Genomic DNA, 24,121 nt, shown 5'->3' with positions numbered 1-24,121 from the left:
CAATCGGACAAGGCCAGTTTTTCCATCAGTGCTGAAATAGACCCGGATCACAGCTCAGCAGAAACAAACCGCCGCTCACATTCCTCGCTGGCACTCCAAGACTCGACTTAATGGGGATTCCCTGGAAGGCACCGGCTCTGGGAGTGCTCTCTCTTTTTTCTTTTTTTTTTCCTTCCCTCTGCTGCTTCTTTAAGTGTTAATCCTTGGGAAACTTCCACCCGTAGCGGCTTGTTTGAAGCGAGCCAGTGGCTATCCGGCTAAGTACGGCCCCCAGTCATCTGAATCATTAGATTAGGCTTAGGCACGGCCCCGACAAAGAGATTCCCTATCGCCGTTTGTTTCAAGGAGAGGCCCCCGCTTCAGCCAGCACGGCCTCAGAAGTGAGAGGCACTTGGAAAGCAAATACATCAAACGTAGGAACCCGAAAAACAAGATGCACTCCAGTTCTGCAGGGTCTGATTTATGGTACGCAACACCGGGGTTATAGAGGAGCCAGAGAGCAGAGGCATCTGCTGTTCACGTGGTACTAAAGCACTGATTATTACCTTGAGGGCAGTTTACTTTAAAAGAGCACAGAGACAGGAAACAGCAGGAGACTGGTCTTATTGATCTATTATTAATACATGATATTAGATGGTCGATGGCGTCAGTCTCTGATAGGATGAGTACATGTTTTCAACAATGTAATAAAGGTCATAAAAAGCTTAAATTATTGGTTAATTGACATTAATGATTAGATGTGAACACAGTAATAAGTAAGATGTAATGTCTGCATGAAGTGTCAGCGTTTTTCACTGATGTCTGATCAGTTATAAGTTGGATGATGGATAATCAATCATTTTCTGACCATATAAATTACAATTACATTCCAATACTGTATACAGCTGAAGGGTTTGACCTTGAAAAGAAAAATCACAGTTTTTGTCAGCTGATTGTAATTTTGTAAATACAAACATCATCAGAAAACAATAAAGCTAAAAGTATAATATAATGATAATAACAATATGTCGCCTAGTGATTACTTTCACTTATAATACTTCAGGAACATTTGGCTGTAAATACTTTTGTAAGTCTATCTCAGTAAAAATAATTAATATTATGTTCAGACAGAATGTGAAGCAGATTTTAGAGCCGTTGTGATTTCATACAAAGTCAATGGAAAGACGCAATTAGATCCAAATTCACCTGAATGGCATGTACTGCTGCAAAGACATGAAAAATTAGCATCTATGTGCACTTTATGAATCTGCACTATAAACATACAGAGAGGAGAGAGACTGGAGGGAAATAAGAGTAAGAGCTGAACACAAACACACACTTATTGATGTCTGTACAGTTGATATAGTGGCTGTTTGGGTTGAATAAACACAAACGAGACAGTCCAAACGACACAACATGTCATATTGTCAGTCGCCCAAAAATGACCTATAGTCACGTTAGAGTGACAGATGTTGTCTAGGGGCCGTGGTAATTGTGACCTGGAGCAGTGGTGCAGTTCAGATGACGTATAAACTGAATCTGTGGACAGATGTTCTCATTCAGGAGGAGGGTGGATGGAGGCTTTAACCCAACACTGGACTTTGCCACACAGGAGACGCTGTTTGTTTCCTGTTTCCAACCGCGAGTTGGGACAGTTTTTTAAAAAGGTGTAACTACGATCGTAACCTTAACCCCGTGGTTATCATTGTAGCCATGACGACAAAAGAGGCCTAACTATTGAATCGGTTAAGTTGCAGTAGTTTCTAAATACCCATTTTGTTTTAATTGTTTTAGTTGTTCATGCATTGCTAGGGTAACTGTGTCTGGGTGAGGAGAACATATGCTTTTTAAGCCCGATTGATCTTGACTAATTTAAGTAAAAGTTAAGCAGTTTGTGCATTCCTACAGTTTTATGCTGTATATTGTTGTATTGACTCATGTATTAATTATTGAACTGGTAGGATACCTTGTACTGAATATGCAGCCTGGTTGCCAGAATAAAACGTTGGAATTGTGCGTTTCTACCATAGACTGTATAAAAATATGGACGTAGTTACTGTGACGTCACCCGTTGGTTTCTGAAGAGCAGTTTTGAAGCTCAAAGTGAGCCGCTCCGGCTGTCGCCATCTTGGCAGTACGTGACGCTGCCTAACTCCCAGCCAATCAAAAATGGGCAAAGAGGCGGGGCCAAATGGCTGAAACAAGCCACCTAGCGGCTGGCGGACCTGTCACTCAAAGCAGCCATGTCCTTCATTATGCAGAACTTTACGGCTTAATAAAACTTAAACAGGTGAGTTATAAAAAAATTCACCCCCGTACAGTTGTCATGAAAGAGGAAATTAGCTACAGAGACCAAAACCGTTTTTTGTACCAGGCTGTAAACATGTTTATTTCTGCTGTAAAGTTGGGCATTTTAACATGGGGGTCTATGGGGATTGACTCGCTTTTAGAGCCTCAAGTGGCCCTTCAAGGAACTGCAGTTTTTGGCACTTCCGCATTGGCTTCATTTTTCAGCCCCAGAGGTCGCCGCTTGGTTTCTACAAACCACAGATACGTTGAATCTGTACGTTTCTGCAAACAACACATTTAATACGTAGCATTAATACGTATCATATCAACATTTCTAAAGTGACGTACTTCACATGACATCTGTGGGGGCTGACTTTCTTATTAGGATGACGAGGGGCTGGTGGATGGCTGGAAGGATAGATGGAAGAAAGTTGGAAAGCAGCAGAGAACACGGTTTGAGACCACCTTGAAACCAATACCTGCTTCCTGTTTCAAAACGGGGTGTTTTTAACGAGATGTTGGGACAATGGCAGCTGTTTTTATTTATTTATTTTTATTTTAACCCAAACCATGATCTTTCCTTAACCCTAATCAAGTGGTTCTTGTGCCTAAACCTAAGCAGACTTTAACCACAGTGTTGTCACATCATAAAACATCATTATTCAACTGATAATGGCCGAAATTGAACGTATGAAACGTAGACAGACACGTACAATGCCAACGTTTTATTCTGGTAACTGGGTTGGAATACGTATTGTACTGCTGCCTTCTCTCTACTGACATCCCTCCCCCACACTCACACACATTAATTTATACTTATTCTGCACATATACTCAACAGTCAAACACACACCCAACACCCAAAGGACCACAATGGAAATAAGCTCTTGGGCTTTATTGTGTTTTATCCTTTTGACAAATACTGTACAAAGATATGATGCCTCTTGGTTGAGGCTGTGCATATATTATTGATTTAGATATGTTGTATATCTTATATACAGTCAATAAAGAATTTCAATCAATCAATCAATCCATTTTAAGACAGTAGTAACTTTAACCCATCACATGTTTCTCTAACCTTAAAGTGATCATTTTAACCCAAATCATGATCTTTAGCTGAACCTAACCAGACCTTATCCACAGCATCGTCACATCATAAAACATATTTTAACGTTGATGTTTGATGGTTTTGGAAAGTACAAACAAATGATGTCCTGCTGATTACTGCCGACTGGAGCGCCAGATTAGAAAACGCTCCTATGTGTCATTCTGGAGTCACATGGTCAAACTACATATTTGCTTGTTTAATTTGGAGGACCTGTCGGCATAAACAGTCCAGCAGTTGAATTTCCTTCGCTTACTATCTGAACAAAGTTTTACTTGTAATGTAGTATTTTTATACTGTAGTATTGCTACTTTTACTTAATTAAAAGTCATTATTACGTCTATCACCACTGCTCAGTGCTGCTTTAGAAGCTTTTCTAATGTGATGAGAAGAAAAATCTGGAGGAAACACTGAAAATTTTTGGTCTCAACATCCTAAAAATGAGGCACCAAATATGAGTACTGGATGTTAGATATCGGCAGTTTCCGACTAGAAATATCGGTAACGAACGGTGTCGGTTTTCACAACAGTTGAAAGATACTAGAAGAGCAACTGCAAGCAAAAGAAGACGCTGAAATCTGGCAGTGATTTGCCCTGAAACTGCTTAGACTTTATAAGCTTTGTGAGCTGCAAATGGCAACGTCTGACAGAAGTTTTTTTCCAAACACACAAACTTTTATCCCCCAAAAAACTTTCTGCAACTTGAACCGAACGCACTTCAAAGAGTCTCATTTTGTCTCGTGCAGCATCTAATCTTTCCCCTTTGAAGACGAACGTGATTGTCTTTCCCGTCGCTGACAGCCCTGATAGGAATATTCATGTTGGTGGTGTGTGTGTGTGTGTGTGTGTGTGTGTGTCTCTAGATTGGCTTCTTAAACAGCCGAGGAGCCATTTTGTGCAGAAGGAGTCCCGGACATGTCAGGGCTGTTGACAGTCTGTGCTTTGGATTAGTGGGCCAGCGGCGAGGCAATCCCTAATCCCTCACTGTATCGTAATCTATTTACCCGCCGTGCTAAAGGGATTTCCATATGAAACTATACACACAGAGATGCTGGAAGTGTTCAAAATCATAACTCATCATTTGGCTTTTTACCCAATTTCCAGCCTGTTTGTTTTTTTTTCTTTTAACTTCTCCTGATGCACCACTGCTGTGCTGTTTGACTCACAGTGGTGAAAAAGACGAGGACAAACATCCAAAATGATTTGAGGCCGCAAAGAAATGCAAAAAACCATATTATTATATGTTTAAATTAAAGAAATTGTCTTTCTGTGAAACATGCTCAGAGGATGTTTTAACTGTCGATCAAACTGACTCCAGACAAGAGTTAAACGTAAGACTAGAGCCACTTCATTTAAAGCTAACATCGGTGGGTTTATTTTGGCTCTGGGTTATGTAATCTGTATGGTGAAGTATTGTTAGATGTTCAGACTGTAACAGAACAGAACATAACAGTGGTCGGTACCAACCAAAAGTGGTCCAACCGGTGAATTGGGCGCCAAAGGTTTAAGAGCCAGCCTGGTCGCCAGAGTAAAATGTTGGTATTTTATGTTTCTGCAAACCACAGAAACGTTGAATATCTACGTTTCAACACGTGAAATTCGTAGCATATTAACATTTCAACAAAACATAGCATATTAACATTTCAACAATACGTATCATATCAAAATGTCAACAAAACGTATTATATCAACATTTCTAAAGTGACGTAGTTCACATGTGATCTATATGAGTTGATTTTTCCTATATAGGAGGAGGAGGAGTAGGTGGATGGTTATTAAGTTTCTTGGCAGCAGCAGAGAACACGGTTCGAGACCACCTCAAAACCGAAACCAATGTCCGCTTCCCGTTTCAACCGTCAAAAGCGGGTTTTTTGTTTTTAGCGAGACGTCAGGACATTTGCAGAAAACTGGCTTTTTTTAAGTGAGACATCGGCCGTTTTTATTTTATTTTTTTATTTTTATTTTAACCCAAACCATGATCTTTCCCCTAACCCTAACCAAGTGGTCTTTGTGCCTACACCTAACCAGACCCTAACCACAGCGTTTTCACACCATAAAACATCATTATTCAAGAAATGTTAATATGCTATGTTTGTAGAAATGTTGATATGATATGTATTTCACGTGTTGAAACGTATATATTCAATGTTTCTGTGGTTTGCAGAAACGTTCAATGCCAACATTTTCTTCTGGCGACTGGGTTGGAAGAGCTACTGTAGCACAATGCATTGCAGCTTGCTGCGTATGAGGTTGTGTAATTGCAGACCGGTCAGCGTGATTACGTTGACTACTGTCCAGCGCCTATGATGGGCACGTGAGCGTCAGAACTGGACCATGGAGCAATGGAAGAAGGTGACCTGGGGAAGAGATGGTACCAGGATGCACTGTGGGAAGAAGGCAGTGTGATGCTCTGAGAAAAGTTCTGCTGGGAAACCTTTGGTCTTGGTGTTCATGTGGATGTTACTTTGACATGAACCACCTACTAGGGATGTGCCCGAATACAAATACATTATTCGGCAAAGCACAAATAACAGGGTTTTTTTTTTTTTTTTTTTTTTACAAATACTTGTTTCATACAAAGGTCAGTCAGAGGTCTGTCTGCAATGAAGCGATGAGTAAACTTTTATCTCAGCAGTCAGCGCAGTCGTCTATGATCTGGGAGACTCCAGTTCAAGACCTAGTGTGGGGACCTCCTTCGGAAGGTAGTTTATGTCAGGTTGGGGAAGCAGGAGTGAACCCAAACGCAGAGGCCGGAATGCAGATTTGATGAAAATCTCCCTTAATCGTGGATGGTCAAGAACAGGCAAACAGAGCTGAGCAAAACTAGCAGACGAAACAAAACGAATGATCCAACAAAGACTCAACTCAAAACCAGACCTTAAATACAGACTAAACTAATCAGGGAATGGGGAACAGGTGACGAGACACAAGGGCAGGCTGGGGGTGATTGGCTAAGGGAAACACAGGAAGCAGGGCAGGGCTGATGAGACTGATACAGGGCAGGTGAGGAGGAGTAAATGAACACACAGGGAAACACACTAACAAAACTAAAACCCAGAAAACACAATATTCTAAATACAACCCACACAAACCTGTCCAAGAACCACCATGAACCTGAAGTAAAGTACACAACACACCAGGCTAAACAACAAAAGGCAGTCCAAACCCACCACCCAAACATAACAAGACCCATATGACCCGAAGGACTAAACAGAAGTGCAAACCAGGAAACCCCAAAGAACACAAGAACATAAAAAGACCAAAAAACACACAAAGTCCAGGCAGGGTGTGACAGTTTATTTATGAACACTTATTGTAACACTTTCATTTTCTAAAATTAAAAGCGTAATAAGAACAAAAACAGGATTTTTAAGCCTCTTTCCACTTTTATTCAAATACAAATACAAATAATTTTGCTGCCTCAACAAATACAGATACAAATACAAATACTGGGCCCTCTACCACCTACCTAAACATCGTTCCAGGCCAAGTACACCTCTTCATAGCAACGCTATTCCAGCAGGATTACATTCTGCCGCACTGCTAAAGTTATTCAGGAACGTTTTGAGGAACATGACAAAGAGTTTAAGGTGTTGCTTTGGCCTCCAAATTCCTCAAATCTCAATCCGATCGAGCATCTGTGGGATGTGCTGGAAAACAAGTCTCTCCTAGAAATTACATGTATATACTACGAGTAGGTTCACATCCTGAGTTTTTAAGGTTTAGACAATAAATACACTTTGTTTAAGGTCAGTGAAAGGTCGGGGTTTTTGGTGCTTCAAGTCACTGCAGATGTTTTTCTGTATTAAACCATTAAATCATGATCTTTCTCTAAACTATCCAGATGTTTCCAGTGTCTAAACTTGAACATGTTAAAGGAAAGTAGTTATACACACATCAAGACTATTAGAAAGCAGCAAGTAACACACAATGCACACTCACTGAAAGATACAGAATTTAATCAGGACAACGTTTCGATCCCACCCGCATCTTCATCACGTCAGTTTTGATAGTAGTTGTAATAGTGCTGCAGTCACCACAAGCGGATATTTTTGTGGAAAGACCAAATACATACAACAACATTTTCTTGTTATGTTGAGAGAAATTGTAATTCAGCAGCATTTTGTTTCCTGCTGAACGTATTTGCTGTTGCTGTTCAGTCTTATGTGTCAATGCACAGTATTTTAATCCTCACTCGACCAACTATCATACAACCTTTTATGAGTCGTCCGATGTCGTAATTGCTGTTGTAAACGTGGGAATCTTTTTCATCTTCCCATATGATGTGAACGCAGCATGACACACCAAAAAGTTGCGTTATGGGAAATGTAGGTGCTGGGTTTCGACAAAGAATAAAAATCTCCTGCATCAGTTTTGATCCTTTTTTTATTAACTGTCCATCATGTCTGATATAGAAGTGTAATGCTGAATCAGTGGAGTCCTCTTTTAATGCATCTCTAACCCCTCAAACCCACCTGACCCGAATATCTACAATTGAAACTAATTTTTTTATGTCTTTATAGAAACAACAAAGAAACTTTTGTCATAAAGCGTTCGTGGGATGTCCATGACCGCACGACCTTCCAGACTCCTGTCATGGTTCGGCTCAGTCAGCAGGTCCACACACAGTCCAGGAAGCAGTTTTGTTCACATCGTCTATGAATAATTTATTCTGAGGGCAGGAGAGCGCCACAGCGCTGCGTCTTCAGGACACTTTGTCCTCTGAAGCTTGGTCACATCAGGTAAAGTGACTGTGAGAAGTCAAAGTGGCCTCCTGGAAGACTGAGAAGCCCAAAAAGCTGAGTCACTTTGTCACCACAAAGGCGAGAATAAAAGTTCACGCCCTCGGAGGAGGGAGGCTGGCGGGATAATAAGACATCCAGAACAGCTGTTCAGAGAGCCTTTCTCTAAAATAACCAGCAGAGATTGCCTGAACATGGCCCGAAGATTAGTTTGTCCTAATGTGGTAAATCCCGGCTCGTGTTTGCAGAAGACAGCGGTGCACGCAGCAGGACGCAGAGCGGGCAAACACACGGCCCCGGACGCCATGTTTACCAAAAAAACTGTTTGTCCAGCTGCCGGAGGAACGCGGCGAGGAAACGGGACGGCTGTTAATTAAAATCGTGATTCGTCCCTTTTTTCCTTGGATCAAATGAGTTGTACATTACTGTCGACACGGCTAAACAAACAGCGGGGGATGCCAGTGTACATGTTTGCTAACCTGCCCGGCTGTGAGTCCACCGCCGCGGGGGGGGGGGGGGGGGGTGTGCGGGGGGTGTTGGGGGGTTGGGGGGGGGTGTGATTATTGACACGCTGTTTGGATATTCCTGCAGGTAACAGAGATAACATTTACACTGCAGGCCTCAGCATTTTTATACAGCAGATTAGTTATTTTTCAATCATTTGTTTCTAACTTCCTGTTTTTGTTTTTATCGTTTCTATTTTCAACCTTTTCATATGTAGAATTATTTCACTTATTTTCTGATCTCTTTATTTGGCGTATTTAGGACATTTTACATTTTTCTTTTTTGAAATTTTTACTTAATTCAAGACTGGTTGTTCTACAGTTGATCAGCCTTGTTTTTTTGTCGTGATTTGACACCTTCAGGGGCCTAAATGTTAGAGAAGGTTGTATCCAGAAGGTGTTTCTGTTTCTAGACTGGTAGAATAAATCTGAAAGAGCGGATCTTCTCCCTCATTACCACTGTTAAAGTTCCCTTTAAAAGCTGGTTGTACTGAGCAGCTTCCAGGTGTGAATTCAGGGTGTGTTTAATGCTGAGATTAGACTAATTTTGTGTCAGATTAGGTGATTATAGAGTCACACATTTTTACTGTGACTTGGCTGAGAAACACGACAGACGACACTTTGGACCCTGATCAATCACAGCTCAGTCTGTCCTGACAGAGATGATCCGCAAGGACTTTACTCACACATTCCACCTGACAGCATCTACAACAAATGTTTATGTGTGTAATCAGAGTTTTATGAATGAAAGTGAAGGTGGAACCATTCGTGGTTACTGGGAGGTGATGATGGACTTTGTCTTTCCCAGTCAGCAGAGAGAGTTTGGGTAGCGACACGTGTGTGACGTCGGACTGCAGGAGTGATTAATCTGGTATAATATCTGACCTGAAGGTGTTAGTCAAATGTTTACAGGTTCACTGAAATAAAATTAGACATAATTCCTCTTTCTCTTCTGCATGATTACATGAAAGACCTCCTGATGTTAAGAAGTTATTAAACTCCAGATGCTGCATCATTTGTCTTCCACCACGACACTGCACTGGATAAAACCATGAATTATGTGACTGTATCATAAGTGTGTGAATGTGAACTGGTTCTTCCTGAAAGAGGACGAATGAAACAACAAGGCGTTTTCAAAGCTACGTTTCCAGTAAGGTTGAGTAGGTTGAGTAAGGTTTTCCTCCTTGGTGTGATTCATTTGGGCAGATCTGAATGTGGCAATTGTACAGAGACCCTTTAGAGGAAGTGGTCTCGGTCCAGTCACAAACTAATACTGTGTAATAACGTGATACGACCTTCATCTGGACCAACAACCAAGTATGTTGTCCTGTTGATATCTGGACAGACAGGAGCTTCTTCGGTTTACGCTCTCACCCCGGACGCATCTGACCAGTTAGAGGAGAAAATGTTCTCATGTTGTTGTCAGTGATTTTTCAGCATTTTGATTCAAAGAAACCAGTTTACCAGCTCGTCCACTGGTTGGAAACAAACTAAAGGTTTGTCTAGAGCCACGCTAGCAGCTCTGTGAGGCTGCACTTCACATGTTCTTCACAAAATGCTTTTAGCTCAGTTATAACATCAGCGTGCTAATTTGCTCACTATGACGATGTTTACCACGTATAATGTTCACCATCTTTAGTGTGTTAGCCTTTAGAAATACTGAGGTCATGAGTCCTAACCCAGCACCCCCATAGATTTATACTATAGTATAAAATATGCACTTTAACACATTTTGAGAGTAACAACAATCACTTAGGAAATAATGTCAGTGACAACACATAGATAAAAATTAGACTAGAATCCACACAAGATAAGTCAGAAAATATGGCTAATTTTGAAACGACTCTTTTTCAGTTCAGTTTCTTATTGAATTGTGCAGAGGAGCACGACTGCAGTAACTTTCAGGTTTCAAGTGTTCTAACACTCATTACTCAAGTTCATCCAAACAATAAACAGTAATCTAAAAGTCACACATGGCATGACAGTGAAAAATTAGTGTATAAATAAATATATATAAATTAATAAATATAGTAGAACAAAGGGAGAAGCTTTAGCTTAATAAAGATATATGACTGTTATGGTCAGGAACCCTGAACCCAAACATAACAAGATATTTCATGGTAAAAAAAAGATAAGTTTAAAAAAAAAAATTGAATTTATTTATATAATAAAAATAGTGTAAGTGCAGTTTGTGTGTATGTGTGTGTGTGTAAATGAGTGTGTTTACAAAAGGTAAAACTATAGTAAAAAGTTACGGGGAAAATCCACAGTGGAAACGCTTGTCTGTTAAACAAGAAATAAAAGAATAACATTAATAGTAGCAGCTGACTGCAAATGAAATGTTATTTAGACACTGGAGGAACATAACATAAATACGATGCTCCTTGGTGTTTGGGTTTGAAGTCCTGAGATTAACGAGCCTAAACAAGCTGTTCAGATTTATTGCCCTTGATGATGTCACAATGGGGACACAAGCAATGAATTAGCATTGATTAATCAGTCAGCTGTGCTTTTTGGAGCCAGAAACACTGTTCACTACAAGTCCTGCAGCTTACTGCCCAGTTTGTTAATGATTTTTACTCTTGGGTGAAGGGAAGCCAGGCACGGATGGAAATAATTCATTTTAAATGTGGTGATTGCTTCACTCACCAAAAATGGTTTGTTCAATACGAGAGAAGAAAGAGCTGCTGGAAAATTTTTGACTTAGAAAATTACAATTTGATTCAAACAAAAAAAAAAAAAACATGTTCCACAGATTCAAGGGAGTATATCGGCCTAATATGTCTTTAAATTAAATATATACCAATACATAATATGCCCTTTAAAATAAAAAATAAAATACTGTAAATGTAATTCTTATTTGCAATAAAATGGAAAGAAGAGGTATTTCTCATTATTGATCAATGAGTCAGTGATAAATGAAACATTTTGATTATAATCACTGGACACTCAACCATCTATCTGTGCTTCATTTCCTGTCTGCAAACATTCTGATACATGAAGTCACAGCAATATAGAGCAACATGAATCAGGAAATCTTGTCATTTCAAAATCTTTAGCAGGACAACGACCCAGAAGAGACCGACTTCTCTCTCATACATGCAAACATATTTATTCTGGACATAAACTATTTGCCCTGATGTGATCCGTCATCACCACAAAACTCACAAACAAGGCCCAGAAAAGGTCACAGACAGCGTGACTGGAGGCAAGGTAGACTAACTGTTTATTTAAAGCTGCTGTCGTGCAGTGTAACTTTATTATAATATATTAGTCTGTTTCCCATCCTGAATATTTTGGACACTGAAAACGTCAGAGCAGAAACTCCTAATTGATTCTGTGCACAAAAGTTTGGACACGTCATGTTCTGAAAGCACAGTTGTTGCTTCTGTTCCTGTAACTTGTTGTTTTGAGTGTGTAGATCAGGTGTAATACAGTCTATGGAAGGTTATAGTCATTGACCAGTCTTGTTTAGAGAGGTAGGTTATATATATATATTATCTGAGAGGATTTGTATCATCCATGTTATAAACACCATACTGGTAAAGACAGTCATTTACGATGGCCAAAGCATAAAACCTCCTCTCTGCAGAATGTTCTGATTGGCGGATTTCACTTTGGATGATGAGAACAAGGAAGGCTGCTCATATTCAGTCTGTCTGCAAGATAATCCCGCCCTTCGTCGTGACAGAAAAGTCACACAACAAAACAAAAGTCCCTGGATGTGTAGAGAGGCTGCAGCACAAATCACTGAACATTCATTTCCAGTGGACGAGGAAGCAAATACACTGAATTTAAGGAATTCTGACCCTCGTATACTACAATGTAATATAGTACAAAAACAGTGTATTGTGTTGGGTATCCTTAACAAATAGCATTCTGCAAGAAAACAAGTTTTTTTCTAGTTTTCTCAAAAAAGTGCATTTTTCAGATCAGAGGTTTTGCTCTTCAGCTGTCGATTTGTGCTTTGAAAGTGAAAACTTGTATTCAAACACGGTGTCTGTCGGCTGATCTTGCAGTAAGTGTTGCGTGTATGTATGTAGGACGTGACCTCGACGTCCTCAACGGTAACTACAGGCCTGAAGCTGCTGCTCACAATCAGTAATCATCAGTTTAAACCAGTTAAACCAGTTCATTGTTAATTGGTTTTAAAGTGTTTTAAAGCTTTTAATTGATCATTGCAGAAACAACAAACTTGTCTTCGGACTGTTTGTGTTTTAACAAGACTTTATTATAAATGACACGAATGTACATCTTTCAAATTTCAATGGAATACTGACATTGCGTGTCTAATTCACATTTTTTTTTTTTTTTGTAATTTTCTTTCATCTGCAAAGAACAAATAGCAAAAAAATCTTTCACCTTATGAACAAGTGCTGCAATTCAATCTCCAAAATACAACACCCACAGGCCGGACGACGAGTTTCTGAACAAGATTCAAAGATAGAAATGAATATCAGCAACCTGAAAATCATAGCAGCATCGTGTTTTTTTTTTTTTGAAAAGAAGTTTTTAGAAAAAAAAAAAAAGCCCACTCAAGAGTCTAATTTCAGATTTGTTTCATGTTGTTTCTGTCAAAGTTGATTTTTTTTTTGTTCTTTGAAGAATAATCCTCATCAAGTTGAGATTGATGATCCCGGACTGCACAATCTCGCAGCTTCCACTGAAATTTAACTATTAAAAGGCCTTCAAAAGTTGTAAATGGGTCATTTTCTCTCTCGAGTTCTGGAGTAGAAAAATAATCCTGGACGAGTTGATCTGCTGATAGCGGCGGAGGAAGCGAACCCTCTGTGCGTCGTTTCAGTTCGTTCACAAATAAACTTTTAAAAAACGTCTCTACTATTAGTTTAAAGGATCTTATAAACCACCAACAACAAAAGGAATACTTCTTTGAAAGGAGGAGCAGAGAGGAAGAGAGAAACACAGGAAGTCACAGCACTTGGAAACGCCATGAGGCCTGGTCTTTGTAGTCCAAACAGTCGGCGGCGTTGAAGTTGAGTTTCCAGGCCGAAGCCGCCGCCGTCTGCTCTTTGTAATCCAGACAGTCTGTGGAGTTGAAGGCGAGGCCCGGCGCGCTGTACGCCTGGTGGTGGTGCGACGGGTGGTGGTGATGGTGGTGGTGCCCTGACGTCTGGCTGATGTGGTGGTGCGGGTGTCCCGACATGGAGCCGCCCGTCATGGGGCTGAGCTGGTGCGGGTGGTGCGGGTGGTGATGGGAGTGCATGGGCGCCAGATACGAGCCGCACTCCACGCCGCTGAAGTAGGAGCCTGACGCCGAGGCCGGGTAACCCTGGCTGTACGCCGCCGCCGTCTGGCTGTAAGACACCGGGTAGGACGGCGTCCCCCCGGTGGTGGAGGACGTCACCGAGCGCTGCATGCAGGAGGCGCTGGTGGGGGCGGCGGGGTCCGGCAGCGCGGCCGGAGCCGGGGCCGGGGAGATGGGCGCCGGGCTCCAGATGGACGACACCGGGGCGGTGACGGAGGTAGAGGTGCTGATCAGACCGGGTCCTCCGAGGCCGGAGGAGACGGAGGAAGAAGAGGAGGAGGATGAAGAGGAGTTGGAGGTGGAGGAGGAGCTGGACACCACCGGCGGGGTGAACTGGCCGCTGCTCTCTGAACCGGTGCTCTCTCTGGTCGGAGAGGACTTCTTCTTCATTGGTTTCACCTTGGCGCTGTTGCTGCTCTGCTGCTGCTGCCGACACTTGGCTCTCCTGTTTTTAAACCAGACCTGAGGAAACCAGGAAAGGTCAAAAGGTCAGCGCCACATGTCGTCCGGATCATAAATGAAAAAAACAGTGAAACCTGTCCAAGCTGACGGGAACTAAACACCTTCTTCCCTCTCACATGATCCTACTGAGGTGCTCTGACCTTTGACCTCTGTACTGTCGGCTGCTTGCAATGAACTGCAGCCTGTTTCACTGTCTGGATAAAGAGTCTGAATGACTCAAGTACCAAAGTAGATAAATAAAACAGGCGAATGGGACACAGTAGTCTCACAGTATTTTAGGTGAACTGGCCCTTTAAAGTAAAACACATTTTATCACCTTTATCTGTCCACGAGGATATGTTTGGTTTTATTTGTCTAGATTTTGAGATATTTGTCTGACGTTACTGCAGCCCCTCTTGAAATCTGCTAGTTTATGTTGCTTATAGCATGAAAAATTCAATCTTTTTTTTGTCCCACTTACTCTGAATAAACATGAGGACTATTTTCTTCCGTATAAAGAACTTCCACATACTGTTTTTGGAGAGAGATCGTGAATATGCCAAAACAATCTGTCATAGACGTAACCGGAGCGAAGAGAGAAAATGTGTCTTTTAAGTGATTTGAGTGAAATGACCCTTTAATTCTTTTTTTTTTCTACTGGAACTGAGAAGTTCTGTTGAAAATAAAATATTGTTTTTGAGAGTGTTTGACGGTGAAGAGGCACTGTGCCACAACTTGTTCACTAACTTTTTTCCTTAATTAAGTCATAATTAGGATTACATAACAAAATATCTTGCGAGCTTAATTATTAATAGAATCGGTAGAAATGCAGCAATTTAACAGCAAGGCCAAATTTTAAAAAAGGTGTAAACTTTACATATGAGTGTTGTATTTTAGGATGTTTTCAGGGCTACTTTATCTGCTTTTTTTAAACAAAATCTTTTATCTTTTATGATTCAATTTCCCATTTTTTTAAAGTTTATAATATTTCTTTGATCGTTGTTGATGAAAATATAATTAGAGACAATGAAACAGGACAAAGTTTTATATGTTGTCAATAAACTTTAAACTGTTTGGAGCATTTAAAGGCCATGAGAGCATACTGAGTAGTGACATATCGCCTGTATTACAAGCAGTAAAGTATCAGCATGTAAATAATAGAAATATACTTAATAAAAACAAGACTTTTGAGTTAGTAACAGCGGCCTGTCAGCAGAGAGGCTGCAGCCATGATTGCAGCTTTAAGCCCAGCAGAGGGACGCATAGAAAAACCCTCTCACAGCCTTTTTTTTTTTTTTTTTTTTTCTAAAGATGGCTCACCGCATCAAAAGCCTGTCCTTCACTCTGCCAGAGCCGCCAACTTCTCCCCCTTTGATTAAAGACTTGTCTCTACTTGATCAATAATAGCTGAACGTTTTGAGTTAATCATGCAGAGAGAGGCCTGAGGTGAAAAACAGAGTGTCACCAAAAACATAAAAAAAAACCCCTGAGCTCAGAGGCATTAAACACGTGTGTGTGTGTGTGTGTGTGTGTGTGTGTGTGTGTGTGTGTGTGTGTGTGTGTGTGTGTGTTATTGTATGTTACAATGGATCATTAAACTCTCAGCTTAGAGGAAACTTCTGGCTTGATCCTGGTTTGACCTCCAAACTAATTTATAACATTTTTTACACTTTTTTTTCTTGTTTTTGTTTCATCGTCTTTCATTTTTTACATCAAGCTGTCACTAAAATGTGTTAATCTAAAACCTAAATAGACTTAAAGCAAGTGAAATTATCTGGTGAGGAAAAGTCAGCAGGTCAAACAGCACTGAATCCTCCTAAATGAGAAATATATTTTTTAAAATTTGCAAAAATAAATGTCCTGATTTCCATATTTTTTTTTCTGCTATATAAAGTAAGAAGGCTCCGGCTGACTGTCTGACCTGCACTCTGGACTCCGGCAGGTTGATTTTCAGCGCCACCTCCTCCCTCATGAAGATGTCCGGGTAGCGCGTCTTGGCGAACAGAGACTCCAGGATGTCCAGCTGCGTCCGGGTGAAGGTGGTCCGCTCCCGGCGCTGCTTCCGCGGGTTGCCTGGAAGAAGAAGAAGAAGAAGAAAAACAATAAAATCATCAGTTCACTCCGCTCCAAGCTCATTAACACTACTTTAATATCGGCCCAAAGTTAGAAACTGAGCTCAAATATGTGTTGATGCGCTGCGTAAATACTGAAAACTCACATTCAGCCGTTTAAAAAAACATTGAATTGTTCTGTTTTTACACTTATTTCGACTTTTATCCAGTTTATAAAGCAAAAAAAAATTCGATTGGAGCGTTTTACGATGAAGAGGCTGAATAAATATTATAGTAAAAACATTTAATTATCGTCATCAAATACACTCAAAACACAGACTGAAAAATCAAAGTTTAAATGAGCATAAACACGCAGTTTCACCACCGCGATCTTCCGTCTAAATCCACTTTTTTCCCGCCTATAAAACTAAACTCTAAAGGTCACTGAAAGACTTGAGAATAGTTTCTACCGACAGCAGCGTTTCGCCGTGAAGACATACTGAGTGACAGATCTTTAAACATTTGACAGAATGACTGTAAAATTATTATAAGAATAAAGAAAAAAGCAACTTCATTATAGGCGCCAAATGTAGTTGAAGCACAGACGAGAAATCAAAGTTTAACATCAGAAATTATCTCTTATAGAAACACCACAGAGGATGGGAATAATATGGTATCAGATTTCCAGGAATAACACACTTAAATGAACTTAAATGAGTATTTCGGGGTAGTTTTGGGTGCATGTGTTGTGCTCGTACCCGGGTATCCTACAGACGGGTGCAGCAGGTCCATGGCGGCTCCGCTCAGGCCCAGTCCGTTCATCCCGTACGGGGCCTGTTTGAGATAAGACATCATGCTAGAAGCGCGGAGGGGGAGACCGGAGTCTGGACGGGCAGAAAGGTGCAGATCTCCCGGTGTTCAGGTCTTCAGGCTCCTGCTGGGGACGGAGACAAGAGTGAGACGACAACAAATGGAAACACAACAGTTGAACTAATCAATATATACTGATGTCTTAAACAGCTCAAAGATTTCTGTGTGTGTCCTTCAAAGCAACAAATCCAAGAATAAAAACACAGGCCTGAAACGTTTCAGTGATGCCCGTAATTTAATTTATCAACTTTCCAAACTTCCGCAAACTTTCACAGATTATAAAGTAAAGACATATATATTAAAACCACATTATATAATAACATGGAAGCCTTTCATTAAACCTCCAAAACCTGATATTTATGGAAGCTTCAGGCTGCAGCTATAACCTCTGTAATGTAGCTGAATGTATTTTACCACAGCGATAAACGCTTCTAGATGCAACCGGAAAATGTCTCAAATGCTGCTGATTCTACATCAGATTAACACTTTTTACATTTTACATGTTTTTTTGTGTTTTGTAGTCACCAAAATTGTGATTTTACAACACAAGAAATGCAAACGGACATTATAATAATCTGAGAGAGGAGTAACTTCATGAAATAACTCGTAGAGTCCAAGTGGAATTTGGTAGATTTGGGAAAAGAGACAATTTGGCTTTTTTTTTATTTTTTGGAGACCGACCTGCAGCCTCACATCACATCCAACTCTTAAAATGAAAATAAAAAGGACGTCCAGGCCTCAAAATGACGTGAAGGACTATTTTCTGAAAGAGTAAAATTCAGCAGGATGATGTGAACTTTTCAGTTAAATCCTGAAAAGAGGAATAATAATAAAAAAACGTCCAAACGGTTAATTTAATCTGTAACAAAGTGTGACACCAACTTGTCTATGAAACGTCTATGCAGTGATAACATCAGACTGCAGGCAGCCTCAGTAGATGAGGAAATTATAAAAGTTGAAAAAGCTCAGTCACAGGAGAGACATTATAAATAATTTACAATAAAACCGTCAGACCGCCGCTGTTCTGACATTTTGACGTGTTTTAAAATCCACCGAGATGTTCCCTGTCTGTTATCACTCAGATCTTCATTGGGTTTTAATTAATTCAATAGCTCACAATTAAATCGACCTGCGGAGACACACGTTTAAATTACAGACCACTTTAACTCACCTGAGACTTTTCTCACCTACACTTATCTCTGCTGTCTCCAAACATTATTAATCTATAGAGTTAATACGGTAACAATTAAGTCATGAATTAGGCCTAAGATTCATTTATTTATTTATTTTACCTCGAAATATTCTTTATGCTCAGTATTTTCCCTTATTTATGTTTATGTGTTTAATCTTATATCCTGTATTGAACTGTAAGTGAGTCCTTATTGTAATATATTTTTTATTTTATGTCGCATGTCTGCAGGTCCTTCTCATGTGGGGAAGAAGCCTTATAAAACAATAAGCTCAATAATATAATTTAGCTCTGACATGTTGATCATAATAACACCTTAATCTAAATGGTAAAGTGCTTAAAGCGAAACAAGAGTTAAAATATAAGGAAACATAAATGAGGTAAAAGTTAATGACTGATATTTAACCTTTATAAAATATATAAAGAAAAAAAAAGAATATAATGTATATATCAGTATATACGCATGTATATGGATATAAACTTATAACTCCTGCAGCTTTTGACTTACTATTTCTCTGCAGAACATTTGCTGCAGCTGTGTTGCGTTGCCTTCATTGTTAACTGTTAGTGTAAGACAATGTATTTAGATAAGAATTTCCATAATCCACTGGGGTCCTTTTAGCAGGTAAATGCTCAAATTTAGGACTAATAGCTTTTTGTGCTGTGAAAGGAGCCGCGGGCCTCCTGATGGATCTGAACTGAGGCGTTAACACTCCAGAAAAGCTTCACATTTCCATAACCGCAGGAAGGAGCCCAATCACGCAATGTAAATGCGTCAAAACTGTGTGCAAATGAACTCCATTACAATTTAGATTAGATCTACAGGGCGACAATTAGCGGAGTGACTCTTATCAGCAAAGTAACCGGACAGGAGGCTGAATTGAGCTCAGATACACCTTAAAATGGTAACGTTTAGGCCACTTAATTATGAGTAAACATTAATGCATCTTATATTAGAAAGAGCTTTTAATATGTTTAATTTGCAAAGGTGATAATTCATTATTGAGTCTCTCGTTGCGTGTATTTAAGAGACAAAACACGTCTTAAAGTTTTATTTAAATTGTATTTAAGTTATAACCTTTGTAAAGAGTATTTTCTTTTTTGAAAAGAAAAAAAAGATCACTGCATCGTTTTGAAAGCTTCCAAAATACGGCGCATGTGAAACAGGAACACGTCCATGATGAAATATCAACCAATGTTTAATCCTAAATATTATTCAGAAACACAGCTGGAACTCTACAGATAAAACCAGGCAGCGGTCTCACCTTCTTCTGGCTCCTTTTTTTTTTTTTTTTTAAATCCGATTAAATGTCAAAGCAAAGAGATCCAGAGTTTGAAAAATATCCACATGGAGGAAAGTTTATTCGGTTTTCTGTCAGCAGGTAAATCAGATTCAATCGGCTCCGCGTGCGCTCACACCTGTTTCCCGAGCTAGAAAATTAACATTTCGACGCAGAGAAATTAAAAAAAAATAAGCGTGTTTGTGAGTCTTCGGCGCGTTTCGTCCTCTCCGGCCGCTGTTGACGGATGGAGATTGATGCTCGTCTCCGCGGCCCGCGCCTCTATGAGTCGAGGAAGCACGCGGGTCTTCGCCCCTTCCGGCCAATCACAGCGCTCTGCGGCCTTACGGGCGACGCGGATAGCCAATCAGCACGCGAGGTTGGCGCCGAAACGTCCGCCCATTTCGAATGGAAGCCGTACCACGTGACGCGAGTGAAAAGTTTGGGTCAGAAAGTTGTAGAGGAGTCGACTGCAATTACAGCCAGAAAAATGAATCATCCGAGCGCGTTTTTAAAGGGGAATATTAAAATTAAAGCTCAATTATGGAGTGTTTCTGTTAAAATAATGTTGTTTTTTCATTGTATTAGAGCTGCACCTCAACTACAGGTCTTTATTTTTAAAGCAGTAGAACAATAAAAATGTAAATTTGCGAATTTTCTGCATCGTCAATAAAACCGTAAATTAGCTTAAAACAGTTAGCCAAAATGTAGCTTATAGCAACCAGGTGACGTATACATTTTTAGTTTGTAGCCAATTGAAAGCTGCCATCAGGCCCGTAACACTGCTACAAATTAAAGCATTTTTCGTTGCACCAAAACACTTTCCAGTAAAGGCAGGATTACTTTTTATTTTCACCCTAAGTAGTTCTATTTCTGCGCAGACATTTTCATGAAAACTTCCTTCCTTTGAACAGTTCATTACAGTGTTTTTCCCCCCCCTCAAATGACAACTACAAGCTCAACCAGAAATATAAATAATGTTTAAAAAGAGTGTAAAAGGTGACTTGGCAGCAAAAAGCTGCAGTACAGGTTCAAACATGAGCATCAGCTGATTAAAGCAGAGCTGCTGCTGTCAGGAGTTATTTGACTTAAATGACCTTTAACAGAAATCAACTGTAGTCGATTTAGCAGATCAGACAGGAAAGTAAAAAGTGTTTTTTTACCAATTAGCTTATGTAAATCCCTCTATTGTCAAAAGGCCTAATGATACATAGATAGGTCAATTCATTTAAAATTAATTTATCCAATACACATATAATTGAACAAATGTAAACATACTGAAAAAAGTACTACAAGCAACTGTGAAATGCATGTAAATACATGATGAAGCATAAAAAATAGGACACTTATAAGTAAACAGTCATTAATTTAAATGAGGCCTGTATGCAGCACCTGCTGAGAAATGCAACCTTATGATGGTTGAAGTAGGAAAATAATTTTAAAAAAATCAAAAGAAAAAAAAATGTTTGTTAAAGGGGAATGAATATGAAAATGTTTGGAAATCTGTTGTTTCATTTCCTCTGTGTGTTCTCAGAAATTGGCTGTGGCCGACGGCAACAAAGCCAGTGATTGATCACAAGTATCAAGATATCAAATGGACGGAGTCATTGTTGTTGTGAGGGTTTTTGGGGTCTAATCCCAAATTGCAGGAGTATTTTCTTAATACTAAGCCCGTAAATCCAGGGATCAGGCAGCCTAAAGAGGTGTGTGTGTGTGTGTGTGTGTGTGTGTGTGTGTGTGTGTGTGTGTGTGTGTGTGTGTGTTGGAGGTGGTGGGGGTTAAGTTTGGAGAGGTTTCTCGTCTGTGTTGTCGACGCTTATTAAAAGCATGATGCATAAAATCCCAAGTTGTCAGAAAGCATGCAGGAGGCTCCGGCCGGGCTTCTGCAGAGTTTCCATTTTTATATATATATAAAAAAAACACACAAAACCTGCCGTGCAGACACAGAACAGGGCAGAGAAACCCTTTAAAATCAGCTGACAACAGTGTGTTTGGCTGTAGGCTGAAGGAAAACAGCGTAACAGGCAGGTGAGGATGGGATAGAAGAAAAAGCAAAAATACACATCTACAGTCTCATATGAGTGTTTTGGATCCATCAGGATTCGGCTCAGCTGGGACTCCCAGGTAAGAACAAAAACAAAAAAATGAGCATTTTTCATGTTAATTGTTAAGTGTTTGTGGTTAAAATTATTCAACAGGAAAAGGTTTAAAATGTGGTAAAAAAAAAAAAAAAAATACAGGTGTATACATGTCTGAGGTGATGTAAGTTCAGGACTAAATATGAAACCCTGGAACCATTTCTTCCCCCGGGGTGTGTTGGTGTAATAATCAGTAGAAAAAATGTGGCTGTGAGTGTTTAAAATAGTCCTGATTGTCTCAGGAAGTTCATATATTTGAGGTGATGATAATATATAATATATAATATAATAAATGTGTGTGTGTTGGTGGATTTGTAGCTTGGTTTTTAAAAAAGTGTTTAAATGACAGATATTCGTAGATTAGTATTGGGAGAATTTTCACTGTACATGCAGTTATTATTATTATTATTATTATTAAATGGGACTTAAGCTGAACATTGTTTGTTGAAAATGTACAAAAAGGGAAAAGTTTGTATGAGTGCGTTTATAAAGGCCGGAGTGTCTCAGCAAGTTTTAGTGTTTAAAAAGTAAAAAAAAATAAGTGACATTTGTTCAGTTGGATGCAGATACTGTCAGCGTGCACGGAGAGAAAATGATCTAGAGGTGACGGGACGGTGACGTAGAGATGGAAATAAAGGCAGCGTGTGATTATGTAACACCTCATCTGATCCACACGCTGCAGTGCAATTTAAGGTTAAAACACAAATGACACAGTGCCACCTGCAGTTAACTGATTGATTATGTATAAACTCACAGAGAGCTCAACGCACTACAACTTAGAAATGTCTGGAAAAAAAAAAATCACCAAATTTGACAGGATGTAGAGAAATAATGAGGAAAAAATACAGAAACACACAGAAAACATAACACAATATAGAAAACAACCAAAAACAGAAACATACAAAACAACAGAAGTTTCCAAATGATATTAAAAAGTGATGAACACACACTCGGACTTCACTTTTTTTTACTTTCATTGTATCATTTTTGGTTTCCTATGACTTTATTAGGGATAATAAATATATTATAATGGAAATATGACATGAAATGAGGGAGAGAGAGATGCAGCAAAGGTTGCTGGATGAATCTGAATATTAATTAATTTGAAATTAAATTGTTTAGATGTCATCCATCGTAAATCTTTGCAGAAAGTTCAGTTCTGTTCAGTGTTATTTGTTGATTTACCCATAAATAAGATCAAATATATGATCAACTTCAATAAACTTGTATACTTTAATAATAAATATTACATAAACAATCGTGAGATATAAGCATTTATGTTGTGTTAATTGTAAAATGACTCTATGACATGTATATGGTGTAGGAGGGGCTTTGCTTCTGGTTTGTTGTTGGTGATTATGATAATGATGATGATGATGATGATGTCATCTATGCCAAGCTGTTCAATTATATTGATTTCGTCAACTTGTTTGGTTTCTGTAAGTTTTGGATGTTCCAAATATTTGAGTAAAAGGATTGTGTGATGTTTAAATTGATTATTTTATTAGATAGATTGATTTATATTTACAGTGCTCTCATGGACAAATCCAAAATTCAAAATAAAAGCCTGCAGTCTGTCCACAGAAAGCTGTACTTGCCAAATTGTGATTTAGAAGACTTAAAGGTTCAATTATATTGAATTCGTCAACTTGTTTGGTTTTTTTAAGTTTTGGATGCTCCAAATATTTGAGTAAAAGGATTGTGTGATGTTTAAATTGATGTTTTATTAGATAGATTGATTTATGTATGGACAAATCCAAAATTCAAAATAAAAGCCTGCAGTCTGTCCACAGAAAGCTGCACTTGCCAAATAGTGATCCAGAAGGGTTTTCTAAGAATTATCTACAAGACATGTTTCGAAGAATAAAACAGCTCGTGCAGACGGTGGAGGTTGTGTCCCTTCAGGCGATGTGAAATATCAATAGTCTGAATGTCATAAAGTCATAAATGATTTGGATCAGCTGCAGACCTGCAGGTATGATGAGTACTCACAACATGCGGACGCAGACTGATAGTGTCTCTCTCTCTCTGCGCTGACATTTTCCGGAGCGCAGAGTACAGTCACTTGACCCCGGCCGCCACATTCCTTCTGCATTCAACATCTCAGTAATGATGAACTTGGCTCAGCGGAGCAGACGGAGCAGATAACAGCAGCTCACCTGGCTGCTTCACAGCCGTCCCTGAGAGGGGAAAACAACTTCAACACAACACCGAAGTAATAAGTCAAACAAAACACTTGTAGAAGGCAGAAGTTCACTGGCTGCAGAAA

At 39.5% G+C, this 24,121-nt stretch overlaps 2 protein-coding genes across 3 annotated transcripts in view; one reads left to right on the top strand and one right to left on the bottom strand.

Annotated features, from left to right (window-relative positions):
• Nucleotides 1-24,121, top strand: part of LOC137180289 (E3 ubiquitin-protein ligase TRIM39-like) — a 159,194-nt gene that overhangs the window by 78,300 nt on the left and 56,773 nt on the right. The window lies entirely within an intron of this gene.
• Nucleotides 12,827-24,080, bottom strand: LOC137180285 (homeobox protein OTX1 B-like). 2 transcript variants are annotated; one of them, XM_067585591.1, is made up of 4 exons: nt 23,845-24,080; nt 17,134-17,312; nt 16,246-16,397; nt 12,827-14,345 (listed from the first exon to the last, which is right to left on the bottom strand). In XM_067585591.1, exons 2-4 carry the CDS (start codon nt 17,228-17,230, stop codon nt 13,548-13,550), a joined length of 1,047 nt encoding a protein of 348 aa, XP_067441692.1. In that variant the 5' UTR covers nt 17,231-17,312; nt 23,845-24,080; the 3' UTR covers nt 12,827-13,547. The 2 variants fall into 2 exon arrangements, with proteins under 2 accessions (XP_067441692.1, XP_067441693.1); XM_067585592.1 differs by lacking the exon at nt 23,845-24,080 and adding an exon at nt 19,700-20,568.

Source organism: Thunnus thynnus, chromosome 3 (assembly GCF_963924715.1).
Source record: "Thunnus thynnus chromosome 3, fThuThy2.1, whole genome shotgun sequence".
In the NCBI taxonomy this organism is placed as follows: domain Eukaryota; kingdom Metazoa; phylum Chordata; class Actinopteri; order Scombriformes; family Scombridae; genus Thunnus; species Thunnus thynnus.
This window is presented reverse-complemented; position numbering and strand designations above follow the sequence as displayed.

Excerpts from the sequence above, each read along its gene's own strand:
- LOC137180285 (XM_067585591.1), bottom strand. The coding sequence starts at position 17,230 with ATGATGTCTTATCTCAAACAGGCCCCGTACGGGATGAACGGACTGGGC. Across the intron at positions 16,398-17,133 it reads CCCGTCTGTAGGATACCCGG|GCAACCCGCGGAAGCAGCGC; the intron begins GTACGAGCACAA and ends TTCTTCTTCCAG. Across the intron at positions 14,346-16,245 it reads TGCCGGAGTCCAGAGTGCAG|GTCTGGTTTAAAAACAGGAG; the intron begins GTCAGACAGTCA and ends TGGTTTCCTCAG.